Source organism: Haliotis asinina, chromosome 7 (genome assembly GCF_037392515.1).
Source record: "Haliotis asinina isolate JCU_RB_2024 chromosome 7, JCU_Hal_asi_v2, whole genome shotgun sequence".
In the NCBI taxonomy this organism is placed as follows: domain Eukaryota; kingdom Metazoa; phylum Mollusca; class Gastropoda; order Lepetellida; family Haliotidae; genus Haliotis; species Haliotis asinina.
The window spans coordinates 65,117,758-65,131,906 of NC_090286.1; the positions used below are offsets into that span (position 1 = coordinate 65,117,758).

The window sequence follows — 14,149 nt, forward strand, 5'->3', positions numbered from 1 at the left end:
CAGTGTAGGTGAGGCGTTCTACAGTGTCGATGTAGGTGAGGCGTTCTACAGTGTGCGTGTATGCCAGCTGTTTTACAGTGACGGTGTGGGTGAGGCGTTCTACAGTGTATGTCAGGTCTCATAGCAACAGTTTTTTCAGCCAATCCCCAAGGGGTATGTGGTCGCGTAACAGGCCTAGGGACAAGTGGGAGCGTGGGTCCCCCAAGCTCGAAACCTTCCTCTTTCTGCATGTACCGTCTAGGTGACAACAAACCCTCTGAACTTGTGGATTGTTTTAGGTAAGAATCCCGGTTCACCTCCAAATTGCTACTAGGTTTTCTGTATTAGGTTCCAGTGAATAGTTATGTTGTTAGCAAGATAAGTAATTGTGAATCGTTGTCAAATTTATACCTTATTATTTAATTTTGATAAATCACAACTGAAAACAAGTGTTGGGGTCACTGTTATCAGTTGTTCTTGCTGTGCTAAAATGGCAAATTGTCACTCATCTGTGACTGTCCAAACGTGCACTCGATGGCAAGAACAAATGACATGTACTCATTGTAAAATACTTCCCTCAGGAAATTAATTTTAGCAAAGTACTTTATGTGTTTAGAATTGTAACTTGCTTATTTGATCTGCTTGTCAAAATTACTGGTAGTGCCATTGTCCCGATTTCCATTGTTTTCCACTGTGCTCAGTTAAAGTGTCACTGTGTCATCTGGAGGAAATTAGTGGCGGTCATTATCATGCACTGACCAGTGCTGACCTCTCCACCGAGCAGCACACAACTTTGGTAGTGTTCGGCTCTCTTCGGCATTCCTCGGTTCCCTCGGCTGCATTACAAAATGGCTGCACTGGACGTAAACAAACCAGGGTCCTTCGTCTGCTTCATGTTTATCGTAACACAGTGGAAGCCTAGTACAGTCTCATGTCACCTTATCCAGTATATCTGTGAACTACTACTGATGGGTAATGGCATATTTGTTGCATGATCATTCAGCATCTGAATATTATTGCCATCTCAAAACTTTGTTCACTTTGTGCACAAGACTATTTCCTCGTTCTGTCTTCGCGTCTGGCGTTACGCAATCAAATGTTGCCAGAGGCCTTAGCATTAACTACCATACAACCCTCTCAATCTATCGTGTGAAACATCACTCGCAGTTATTTCTTTAGAATTATTTAGTACTTCTACATACCGTTATGTCAATCATTTTAGGATGTTTCTCCACTTGAGGTGAAAGTGAAGTCACGGTTTATTCAACAATATTCATTTATTACATCTTACTACGAGGGGAAGTCAATAAGTTCATAGAAGTGGGTGCTGATATATCCTTGGTGATGTTGTCATTGGTGTCATTATTGAGTTGATTCATCTGTGACTCTGTATACTGATACCCAACCTTCCTCGAGCATTTACTTGAGAGTTAGAGCCTTTAAAAGACGATTACCCTGCACAAATCATGGAAACCTCCAAAACTGAGTTTCGTGCAGTTATCAAGTTTCTCACTAAAGAAGGTGTGAATGCAACCGAAATCCACAAACGCATGATCAATGTGTATGGCGAGGAAGCCCCTCAATATTCCACTGTGGCAAAATGGTCAGCTGAGTTTAAGCGAGGTCGCAGCTCCTTGGAAGATGACCCACTGTCAGGAAGACCTTCTGAAGCCATTACAGAAGATACAATTGCCCGGATCCAACGCTTAATTATGTCCGATCGGAGAATAAAGGTGGACGAGATAGCTTCAGAGTGTGGCATTTCACATGGAAGTGTTTGCACAGTGATCCATGAACACCTGCACATGTCCAAGGTATCCGCAAGATGGGTCCCTCGTAACCTAAATGCACATGATCGTCACCAGAGAGTTGAATCCAGTCGTGAGCTGTTGGACATCTACAACGCTGATCCTGATAACTTTCATGCTCGTCTGGTTACTGGGGATGAAACCTGGATTCATCACTGGGATCCCGAAACCAAACAAGAATCCATGCAGTGGAAGCACAAGCATTCTCCTGCACCCAAGAAGTTCAAAACACAACCTTCTGCTGGCAAGATCATGGCAACCGTTTTCTGGGATTCAAAGGGTGTGATTCTCATAGACTATAAACCACCTAAAACTACGATCACAGGGGCTTACTATGCTGACTTGTTGAAAAGATTGAGAGCGGCCATCAAAGAGAAGAGGCGTGGGAAGTTGACAGCTGGAGTCATGCTTCTCCACGACAATGCACCAGTCCACAAGAGCCGTGTTGCACAAGCTTCTCTTCAACAATGTGGCTTCGAACAACTAAACCATCCCCCATACAGTCCAGATCTGGCCCCCAGCGACTACTATCTGTTTCGCAATTTGAAATCTCACTTGCGTGGAACATGATTTGCCAATGATGATGACCTCAAGGCAACAACAGAGGCATGGCTGAGGGACCAATCTGAAGACTTCTATTTCAAGGGCATAGACAGTCTCAAAGACAAATGGGCAAAATGCATCGAGGTTCAGGGAGACTATATTGAAAAATAAAACCAATATGACAACCATTGTGTTCTGTTTTATATCGAGTTCTATGAACATATTGACTTCCACTCGTAATTTATTAACTACAATTAGGTGTCCATCCTGGGTAACCACAAGTGGGTTACCAACTGGGTCTATCGACATACTGTTGGAGCTAGCCTCGAATGGGCCAGTTCGATCATCCAACAGGCAGTCATACCCCATCTCCCGTAGCCACGTACACTGTACAGGCCAGGTGTCGTGGTTATTGTGATGTACAAATTAAAACCGGTTATTATATATCCCAAATGTGTTCGGCCTACATATTGCCCCACTTTGTGCATACATATCTATATATGTCTATATATATATCTATATATCCATCTATCTATATCTATCTGTCTCTCTCTCTCTCTCTCTCTCTATATATATATATATATATATATATATATATATATATATATATATATATCAACCTTTATCCTCCCCGTTGATCCTGTACATGTGACCTTCACCCCACCTCAGGTGGGGACCCTATGTTCACACTTTGTATCACTCTGTATAACCAGTTATTATATATCATGTGTGTATATATATACATACACACATATATGTATGTATGTACGTACGTACGTTCTAATACATGTTATTACTGTCCTTTGTGTTGTGCTATCTTTGACTGGAGGACTTTCATCGTGAGGCGCAATTGTTACGCAATCGGAGCAATTCACCAGGTCTTACATTTGGTCAATGTCTGTGACCTTGTTTACAACATGGTTGCATCATGTTTTAAATCCACCCAAATCCATCTGTCTGAATTTAGTTCCGGTTTTTATTTTCGAGTACCTTCGAAATATTTTCCTTCCTGTTTACGGTCAAGCCGACAAGAAGGTCACATGACGGTGACATACAGTCATATGACATGTATCATATGGTATCTTGTCCTGACACCTGGGTTTACTATGCTGCAAGATCAACTCGATATCTATTTTACTACAATGTCTGATTAGGTCCAAGGTGCGCTCCAGGAGTGGGCGATACACTAATCATCGCTGATTTGACAAGAAGTGGTCATAAGGAGGCGTACACTAGGTATAACACCCACCGTCCACCCCAGTTTCAACACAACCCGGAACACTCTACACGGCATTCTCGTGAAGTGATGGCAGGTGCATGGCAGCACGGTCTGTTCGGTTGTTTCGACAACTTCGGAACTTGTATCATCACATACTTCGTTCCCTGCTACACATTCGGGAAGAACGCCGAGGCTGTTGGAGACAGCTGCCTCCTGTGTGGGGCGGCCTACTTTGTTCCGCTGCTGAACCTGTTCGCTCTGCTGTCCGTCAGAGGGAAGATCAGGGAGAGGAAAGGTATAGACGGGACTGTCATCAACGACTGCTGTGCTATAGTGCTGTGCCACCCTTGTGCCTTGGTCCAGGAGGCCAACGAGATACAGAGCCCCGGGGGTCAGTTCATGGCCAGGTCCTAGTGCTCGGGACCCCAGGTGACAGATGCTTGTGTTTGAGACAGTCTGTGTACACCTTGAGAAATGTGTAACTGATGTGAAAAAGGGTGCATGAAATGTGTTATAACTGGTGCAGATTCCTGTCACGTGACTTCGTTCACGGCAAAAGCAGGTGAATTCAGCGAGTGGATATCTACAAGAGGTGGGACTATATTCTGTTTGGGAACATCAAGACAGTGAAACATAAATTACAATCTGTTTTGATCATTATAGTATTAGTGACTGCTTCGCCGTTGTTATGGCGCTAAAACATTGTAGCCCATCTTTAACCCAGATGTCAATATACAGTGTAACCCACGTATCATGTGTATATAGCGCCATGCAGTACAAGGCTAGATATGGGCGTTTCCGGTGACACAGTATCCCCACCCTTCACAGATACATATAATGTTACTCCAGCATGACCCACTTGATGTGCACCTTGTCCTCAGACAACGTTATCACAACATTTAACAGATGATTAAAATAAGTAATTCTAATCAACATAACTATGTGTTTTTCCTTATTTGTGAACACAGGACAAAAACCGTTAACTGCCAATATCGTTGTATCCTATTGACTTGTCTCCTTCCGCGTCGTCAATTGTGTCACGTCCTGTACTTACAGTGACCCGTGAAGGTCCGGGGTGGAATAGGCCTTCAGCAACCCAGGCTTGGCTGGTGCATGTCATGGTATCTCAACTGCATGTATGGATCTCCACATGTATATCGCTAGGATGTGTAACCCGGAGTGGGGTATTTGCATACAGCCGTCGTATGGCTGGGACATTGCTCAGTGCGGTGGCAAACATACAACTTAAGTGTGTTATATATAATTAACTTCGTAAACTCAGGATTTACTTCACTAATGTTTCGGGTGTGATGTTCAGTTTGTGAAACCCTGGTTACGTTAATTAATGAACTGGGTATTTTATTTCTGTAATTACATTTCTCTTGTCTCTCGTCGTGATAATGCTGGAATATTGCTAAAACCCAACTCCCTCACTCACTATTTCTATAATTAACACTACTTAATACTGATGTATTCTAGTTATCAACACCGAGTAAAGTTTACGTTTGATCCGAGTGTTTTGTTAGCTTTACTTGAAATCTGTTAGAATTCGCGTGCAATAAACTCCAAAGTAACTGTGATTCATAGAACGTTTACCTAATTCATAGACTAGCGGTAAGGGTAACTGTGATTCATAGAACGTTTACCTAATTCATAGACTAGCGGTAAGGGTAACTGTGATTCATAGAACGTTTACCTAATTCATAGACTAGCGGTAAGGGTAACTGTGATTCATAGAACGTTTACCTAATTCATAGACTAAGAAGTTTGTGCACAATGCACGCTTTTGACAACTTAAGTTTATTTAACTGATGTAGAACCCGTAAACAGGTAACGACACTTAGCGGGGCCTTACGTTCCTCAATACTTCCAGGTGACAAACAAGGATTCATACCTTTTCGACTGGTCTCAGTCTCATAAGGAAACCTATGATCCCAGTTGCAATTCAAAATTTCCGAGTTAAACATCCCGAAATTAGTCAGCCATTGCGACTGTCACAGCCAGGCAAAGTTACACGCTTATTCCGATCCAAAAAGTCTTGTTTGGCGGTCGCGCAGTTTTGAACAAGAACTGGTTCTTGAATATTCTCTAGCCTCTGTATGTCGTTGAATGAAGCATGTTAATTTCAGTCTAAAGTGAGTGAGTGAGTGAGTTTTACTCTGTAAATAATCGAGTCTGTAAATAATCGAGTCTGGACCAGACAATCCAGTGACCAACAACATGAGCATCGATCTACAGAATTGGGAACTGATGACATGTGTCAACCAAGTCAGCGAGTCAGACCACCCGATCCCGTTAGTCGCTTCTTACGACAAGCATAGTTGCCTTTTATGGCAAGCATGGGTTGCTGAAGGCATGTTCTACCCCGGACCTTCACGGGTCAATTTCAGCCTAAACTGCGCGTTCATCAGAAAATCGGCGTCTCCACACCGTGGGTATGCTGGAGAGTGGAAATGCCCCAAATGACGTAGCCAGACATTTTGGTGTCCATCGATGTTCACAAGCAGAACCTTGGACAGTGAACAGAGAGGACTGACAGTGTTCTCGGAATAGCCCTAACACTGGTGGCTTCCATACTCGAGTGGAAGTGTAATGGTAAAGAGAAGCATCATGACTCAAAAGGAATCACTTCCAAGGAGATGTCCGCCAGGTATAACTGATCATGTGAGTCCAAGTGTATCAATTTGTCTGTTTTGTTCAGGTGAATCCTGAAGCAGACAGTAGTAACTCCCAACACGGGCGCCAAGCTTGATTCCTTCGCCCAAACACAACAGCCTACTGATACAATTCTGAAATTGTAGTGTTCCCATGCTTTCTGTTTGTTGTATTTTAATGTGCTTGTTTCAAGGGCATAGCTATGTTACATTTACTCCACTTAGAAGAATCCACGACTTCGAGGGTTTACTGTAGGTTGTGAACCCGGTGGTGCGGGATGTCCCCGACTCTCAGGGTTCACAATCTCTTGTACACCCGAGCAGGAGAGGTTTCTCCGACTTACCAACCTTTTTGTATAATATTTTGTAAAACGATCGACATCAATACATCATTGATGAGACAGTCCTCAAATGGAGGAACAGCTAGTCGGTGTCAACTGGGATTCGACTGGCAGCCAACACCTTGCCTTGCACTTGCGCTGCCCGTAGTACCCGTTATGTGAGGAGCACATGGTTCATACTGACAAATGATCTCATTCTTCACAACGATTGTTCGTAGCCTAGGGGATAAAACCGCAAAGTTAGAGAGGGATGGGTTGCAGGTTCGAAACAAGTTATCGCGACTATATGTTGGACGTTTTCAATTTGTGATATTTCAGATCAGTGATTGCAAGACAAAGTTTACCAATCACGAATAATGTCCTAGGTTTTGGAATACTCATTGCAAAGTCACAGTGGAGGTGTACCTGATGCTGGAAGGAACCAACTTTATAATACACAGCTCTGATTACATACGCAATTAACGTAACCATATGATCATTTAAAGCCTGTCTGATGTGACCCGTTATATGTGACTTCTTTAGTTAAACAAAGTTAGTTGATCCACCAGGATGTGTTAATGATTAATTATATGCGGCAATATTTTCATCCATCACTGAAACAGAAACACGATAACCTGATCCCACACTATCAAAGCTTTTGTTAGGAGCACAGTTTCGAAAGTCAGGTAATATGAAAATCCCGGGACAGTTGTAATCGATCAGTTTCTACACAAGGAAATTGACATTGACGCTACATTTACTAGGAAAGTGTAAAACCCCTTATACAAATTAACATGTGCCTACTTCACTGTACACTGTACCTACCTTCCCCGCCCTGTAATGTATACATCTACACTCTTCACTGTACACTGTACCTACCTTCCCCGCCCTGTACTATACACATCTACACCCTTCACTGTACACCGTACATTCCCTCCATGCCCTGTACTGCACACTTCTAGACCCTTCACTGTACACTGTACCTCCCCTCCATGCCCTGTACTGTACACGTCTACACCCTTCACTGTACACCCCCTCCATGCCCTGTACTGTACACATCTACACCCTTCACTGTACACTGTACCTCTCATCCCGCCCTGAACTGCACACATGTACACTCTTCAATGTACACTGTACCTTTCCTCCCGCCCTGTACTGAACATATTTACACCCTTCACTGTACACTGTACCTCCCATCCATGCCCTGTACTGTATACATCTACACCTTTCACTGTACACTGTACCTCCCTCCCCGCCCTGTACTGTATGCATCCAGAAAATAGACTTAATAAATTATTCTAGAACGCAAAGTCAGCGTTCCGATTGGCTTTATCATCAATTATAAAGAAATGTGTTGTTTAATCAGCGAAAAGACACATACGAAGGGATGTCAATAAGTTTTGAGCCTTGAGCATTTTTCATACCCAGGTGTCACAGCCTATGGTACGACATTGAACCTTGGGGTGTAGTTGATGTGATATATAAGTTTTGGTATCCTACTCTCAGAAGTTATTGAACAGCTCACATTGACAGAAAGAGACCCCCCTCACGGCAGTGAAAATGAATAAAATTGTGTATAGAGCAGTAATTATGTTTATAGTTCTTGAAGGAAACTCGGCGAAGAACATTGAAGAAAGGCTTTCAGCAGTTTCAGCATTACTTACCAAAAGGAAGAACAATGAATGGGGAATATTACGCTAACTTGTTGAGGCAAGTGCGACAGTCAATCAAGGAGAAGCGCCGGGGCCAGATCTGACGTGGTATTCTTCTCCATCAAGACAATGCTCCAGTACACACCCCTCGCGTTGCATCCGCTGCTGTCCAGGAATGCGGGTACGAAATCTTGCCGCATCCCCCCTACTCTCCAGACCTGGCACCAAGTGATTACCATCTGTTCCCAAATCTCAAGAAACACTTGCGTGGTCGTAGATTTCAGGTTGATAATGAGCTCATTGCTGCTACTGAGGCTTGGTTTGAGGACCAAATTGGCGCCTTCTACAGAGATGGCATCAGCGCCTGGCAGGAAAGATGGAACATGTGTCTTGACTCACAAAGGGACTATGTTGAAAAATAAATGTGGTTCATACCAATATTTTGTGTTTTTGTATGCAAGGCTCAAAACTTATTGACATCCCCTCGTAACTACAGTCTATTCCTCAAACCTGTAGGAGTAACAAATTGTGTTACATGAAACAACATTTGACATTATAAGCACATTTATGGCTGACAGACAGTCATCAGTGAATGTGAGTGAGTTTAGTTTTACGCGCAACTGGAAACCGATGACATGTGATCCAAGTCAGCAAGCACGACCGCTTATCCCGTTACCATGGGTTACTGAAGGCCAATATTCTAACCCGGATCTTCATGGGATGCATTGTCATCATTATGTACAACAATGTATTAATCCCAATCATCATCCAAATCATCGTGAACATTGACTAAATTGTCTTTTTGCTGAAAATATATCATTTGTTTTCAACAGAGAGATGAGCATTGAGTTTGGGGCTTCGGTACTGTCTATTTCGAGAGGTAGTGATATTGTGGTTTACAATCACTTGCAGGTCCTCCTTATAAATGTCGACTGGAGACCTGTACATGATGCACACCTACTTGACCTTGAGGTAATAGGGAAATCACCTCATCTTATGACTTGTCCAGTGGGCGACCTGGAATTACATGATACACACCATTCACTGGCCAGGGAAATGTTTACATCCAACAGAACAAACATATTGCCCTATCCTGAATGAACACAAAAATGATAGGAATTTTCCGTTACCATCATTTTTCACTCTCAAATTATCCGTACCCTAATATATTAAAAATATTATTTTAGGGAAATTAGTGTTGAAATATCGATATATATGACACACTTGAAACTTGACATAATTCGTTATGAATATCAATTTCTTTAAAGCTGTTAATCGTGATGTTTTTACTCATATTAATCATCAAAATGACTTTCATTTCAAATTATGATAAAATGATATCAATGCTATAACTAGATTTGTTTACGTAAATCATAAAGTTGCAAGATAACACTATGTATTGACTGGGAAATTCAGTGTTTAATACCGCAACCTGAAGCTACAATTACCATTTCTTCTTATTATAACACATACCACTGCAAAAACTACGTGACAAATCATAAGGACTTCAATCTTAATGCAACCAAGTTCACTTCCAGCGGTAAGGCAAGTCTGTCGTACTACAAATAAAGTAACGACCAGATAGCAGAAACATCAACGCATATGTGAGCGACACCGTGAAGTCGATAAAAAAGGTACGTAACTCTTGGATGGCTAATTGTAATTTGAATATATCGAGTTACATCCCTTGGCTCGCCTGAGTTTGGGTCGATACGGTTTTCGTGGACACAAGAAGTCTCTTCATTGACCCTGTGTATCAACAATAATCCATCAATACACGATATATTAGTTGATATTATCAAATCGTCTATCATTTAAATCTTTTATTGCAACAGAGGCATGTTGCTGTTACAACGATTCGCTAGACACATGGGCACCTCTAACGAGACCAAAGATCGATTCCCTTGAATACATTGGAAGATAGGCAGAGAAGGCAGCTGCAAACAATTTCCAAATTTGTCAGTAGTATATTTGGATATAACGGGCATATACATACAGTATAAGTGATGATGATCTCCTGGTATATCATACTAAAACAGTTGAAGACTACTCATTGTGATTCTATTTATCAGCATTCTTGGTGTTGGTGACTACATAATGAAGCATACGAATGGATAACAATTCGTTTATTGCGTACAGCAACGTCCCGATGTGGTTCATACTCCGCTGTCATTTAGTATTTAAAGTTGTAAGAATCTACAAAGAATTCGCTTAATGCAACACGCCAAGAATGATCAGCGGTCATGCAGCGGTTTGTTTCCTTACATCCCGGCGTTGATGGTAGTATGACATGATTGCACATTGTCCTTAAGAAAGGAATAGGAACGGACTGGCACGTCTTCAGTATCTATAGTGTTGACCTTGTTTCGAGTATTTAGCCTTGACCTCCAGGGGTTCTTTAAGCCAGGGTTTTACTCTGCCCTGAGTGTGTCTTGAAATTGGGCTTTCTCAGATTGCCTCGAAGTTACACTCCAAGATAAAGCTCCACCTTCCAGGTGACTCGAGTCCAAATATTGTAAGAAAAGGGCGAACACAACCAGAACAAGTTTATCCAAACTGACGTCTCCTTTGGCAAGGAGCTCGATGTCATCCATATAAAGGAGAAGTGTAAGAAGTGTAGGGGATCTGTGCTGAGGAGATCAGTGGAGGTAACCCTCCTCTTTGTTGAGCAGAAAGCTGAAAGTTTAGAGACAAACGGAAAAGAGAAGTAAACGAGCTATACCCTGAACATTATTCCAAAGACCGCACCTGTCCTTGTAAATATGTCTCAAGTTGAGTCGGTCAGCTGCGACTTGAGAAAATGAAGTAGTCGCTTTGGGAAGTCAAAATAATCGAGGAACTTCAGAATCAGTTGGGGAACATGGTCGTATGTAGTCAGTCAGAGGTTGTGGTGGCATGTTTCATCCAAATCACTTTTCATGTGACATCCTTTTTGTGCAACTGATCATGAACAAGAAGAGTTAGGTTCAGACATTGTCCGTGTCCCTGCCTATTTTATCGGATATTGAGAAAAGATGGATGGACGTGGTTGTTCAAGTTTAGGGTTGCGTGCCCTTGAGCAGTCTGCCCACCTAGCGGTTCTTGACATGCAAGAAAGATATTTCAAAGGCGAAGTCCGCACATTTGTCATGTTTTCATTTCATCTTGCTGTCAACCATTCAGTGGTTTTATCAAAACGGACAAGATCGGTTTTGTTAGCTCGAGTTTGACTTAGGCTATACGGGGGCCTATTTCAAAGATGTTTGAATGGAACATTCTGTTATATACTTCAGTACATGACACTCTGTCCCATCTGGATGGTGCGGGATGCAGCTAAATGGTGCTAGATGCAGCCTGCATTAAACTGATGGCCCAGTTCATGTTGAGATACTACCTACAGTCAGAAGTAAAACTGCACAGTAACGGTGATTTGCTCCTACAATACGCCTCACTATGATCAATCACTGAACAAAAACTGATTAATATTCAGATATTTCTTACATTTAGTAGTGGAAAACATGCATATACATGTACCCTGATCACGATTCACTCTTTTATTTGTCTTGGACGAAGAAACTCCCAAACATCCAATGTTATTTCCCTCTTGAGGATCAGTGAGTGTACTGTCTAATTGTAGATCAACATCGATCTTCATTCTGCTGACTGGCCCGACTTAATTAGTTACAACTCTTGGTGATGCGGCAGTGGAACTGCAGGGCGGACAGAAAATAAATATCATTCACCAACTGATTTGAATCTGATCCTGACGTCACTGACGCCGGTTGTGCAGGAGTCTGATTCGGGACACTAACGTCATATTCGGAGCAGACTGAGTTTCATCCCTTTCAGCGCTCACGTGAAGCTTCCTTAAAACAGGAATCGGGTGGAAGTACCTGTGCTTATCCAGCTGGACGATATCTGGATGTACAAAACAGTTTTAGGTTTAGATGTCTGCTGTAAATGCAGTTGTAAGTATACCATCCTTCATGGAGGGTCGGGAGGGTTGGCGATGTTCATAAAGGGAATATTTAGAAAGCGTCATCGACAGAGTAAATGTGCACTTAAAAATGACCAAGTAACAGAAGACCACGAAGCAGCTGAAGTAGACACAAATTAGTTCAGCCCAGCAAAACAAGGGACTGATACAACACCAATACCAATGTAGTCCCGCGATACAAAATGGCGTCCCGGGTTTAAACGCCCCTCCTAGCTACAGTTGTGTAACATGAACACCACTTTTAAAGCAATTAATTGGACAGAAGCATACTTGCAAGGATAGGAAAGTGGACTAGTTCCAATGTCAAACTTCCTCATGATCTTCAGTTTGGAATTAGAGAGGGCGCATCTTCTCTGCTATCCATATTCTTTAATTATCATCACAGTTGGGAAAGTACAAAGTACAAGTTTCACCACTGTCACACACCTTGATGATCTCCTTTAGAAATTAAATGCATTGATTTCGTAATTATTGGTAAATAATGGAGACTACGGTGTTTATCAAACAACTCCATGTAATCACGTGTTAGTTATGCTGGCATATTTCGTGTAAAACATGGCGTCGGAATATGCCGTGTCATATCTGCATGGCTCTTTACGTTCAATATAGATGGCCTGTCTCAGTTGAACAACTCTGCATATAGACCTACTTTTCCATGGGGACAATGTCCCGGTATAACCCTTGCAGATGATACAACGATGAGTAGAGACCCCACTGACTTTACTGTGACCGGAATGTATGCAAACAAGCACCAGTTAAAATACAATACAAGTAAAACTGCTGTATTATCATCTGAACGTGGAAGGAAACTAATATCAAACCCAAATCTATATCATGGAGAAGTCAAACTCCCAGCAAAGGATAAATGTAATATCTGCAGGAGTACATGCTAGAGTACACGCAGCAGTACATGCAAGAGTACACGCAGGAGTACATGCAGAGTACACGGAAGAGTACATGCAGGAGTACATCCAGGAGTACATGCAGGAGTACACACAGGAGTACATGCAAGAGTACACACAGGAGTACATGCAGGAGTACATGCAGGAGTAAACGCAGGGGTACAAACAGGAGTACATGCAGGAGTTAACGCAGGGGTACAAACAGGAGTACATGCAGGTGTACATGCTAGAGTACATGCAAGAGTAAACACAGGAGTACAAACAGGAGTACATGCAGGAGTAAACGCAGGGGTACAAACAGGAGTACATGCAGGAGTAAATGCAGGAGTACATGCAAGAGTACACGCAGGAGTACATGCAGGAGTACATGCAGTACATGCAGGAGTAAATGCAGAGGCACAAACAGGAGTACATGCAGGAGTAAACGCAGGGGTACAAACAGGAGTACATGCAGGAGTAAACGCAGGGGTACAAACAGGAGTACATGCAGGAGTAAACGCAGGGGTACAAACAGGAGTAAACGCAGGGGTACAAACAGGAGTACATGCAGGAGTAAACACAGGAGTACAAACAGGAGTAAATGCAGGAGTACAAACAGGAGTACATGCAAGAGTAAACGCAGGAGTACAAACAGGAGTACATGCAGGAGTAAACGCAGGAGTACAAACAGGAGTAAATGCAGGGGTACAAACAGGAGTACATGCAGGAGTAAATGCAGGGGTACAAACAGGAGTACATGCAGGAGTTAACGCAGGGGTACAAACAGGAGTACATGCAAGAGTAAACGCAGGGGTACAAACAGAGTACATGCAGGTGTACATGCTCGAGTACATGCAAGAGTAAACACAAGAGTACAAACAGGAGTACATGCAGGAGTAAACGCAGGAGTACAAACAGGAGTAAATGCAGGGGTACAAACAGGAGTACATGCAGGAGTAAACGCAGGGGTACAAACAGGAGTACATGCAGGAGTAAACGCAGGGGTACAAACAGGAGTACATACAGGAGTTAACGCAGGGGTACAAACAGGAGTACATGCAAGAGTAAACACAGGAGTACAAACAGGAGTACATGCAGGAGTAAACGCAGGGGTACA

General features: G+C 42.6%; 2 protein-coding genes across 2 annotated transcripts in view; both read left to right on the forward strand.

Moving 5' to 3' along the window:
* The window catches only part of LOC137290580 (large ribosomal subunit protein uL13m-like), a 421,196-nt gene that overhangs the window by 267,954 nt on the left and 139,093 nt on the right, over positions 1 to 14,149 (forward strand). The window lies entirely within an intron of this gene.
* Positions 3,375 to 4,484, forward strand: LOC137290695 (uncharacterized). The gene has a single exon (XM_067821776.1). It carries the CDS (start codon positions 3,637 to 3,639, stop codon positions 3,961 to 3,963), a length of 327 nt encoding a protein of 108 aa, XP_067677877.1. The 5' UTR covers positions 3,375 to 3,636; the 3' UTR covers positions 3,964 to 4,484.

What these genes read in the sequence shown, in the direction of transcription:
- LOC137290695 (XM_067821776.1), top strand. Translation starts at nt 3,637, where the DNA reads ATGGCAGGTGCATGGCAGCACGGTCTGTTCGGTTGTTTCGACAACTTC.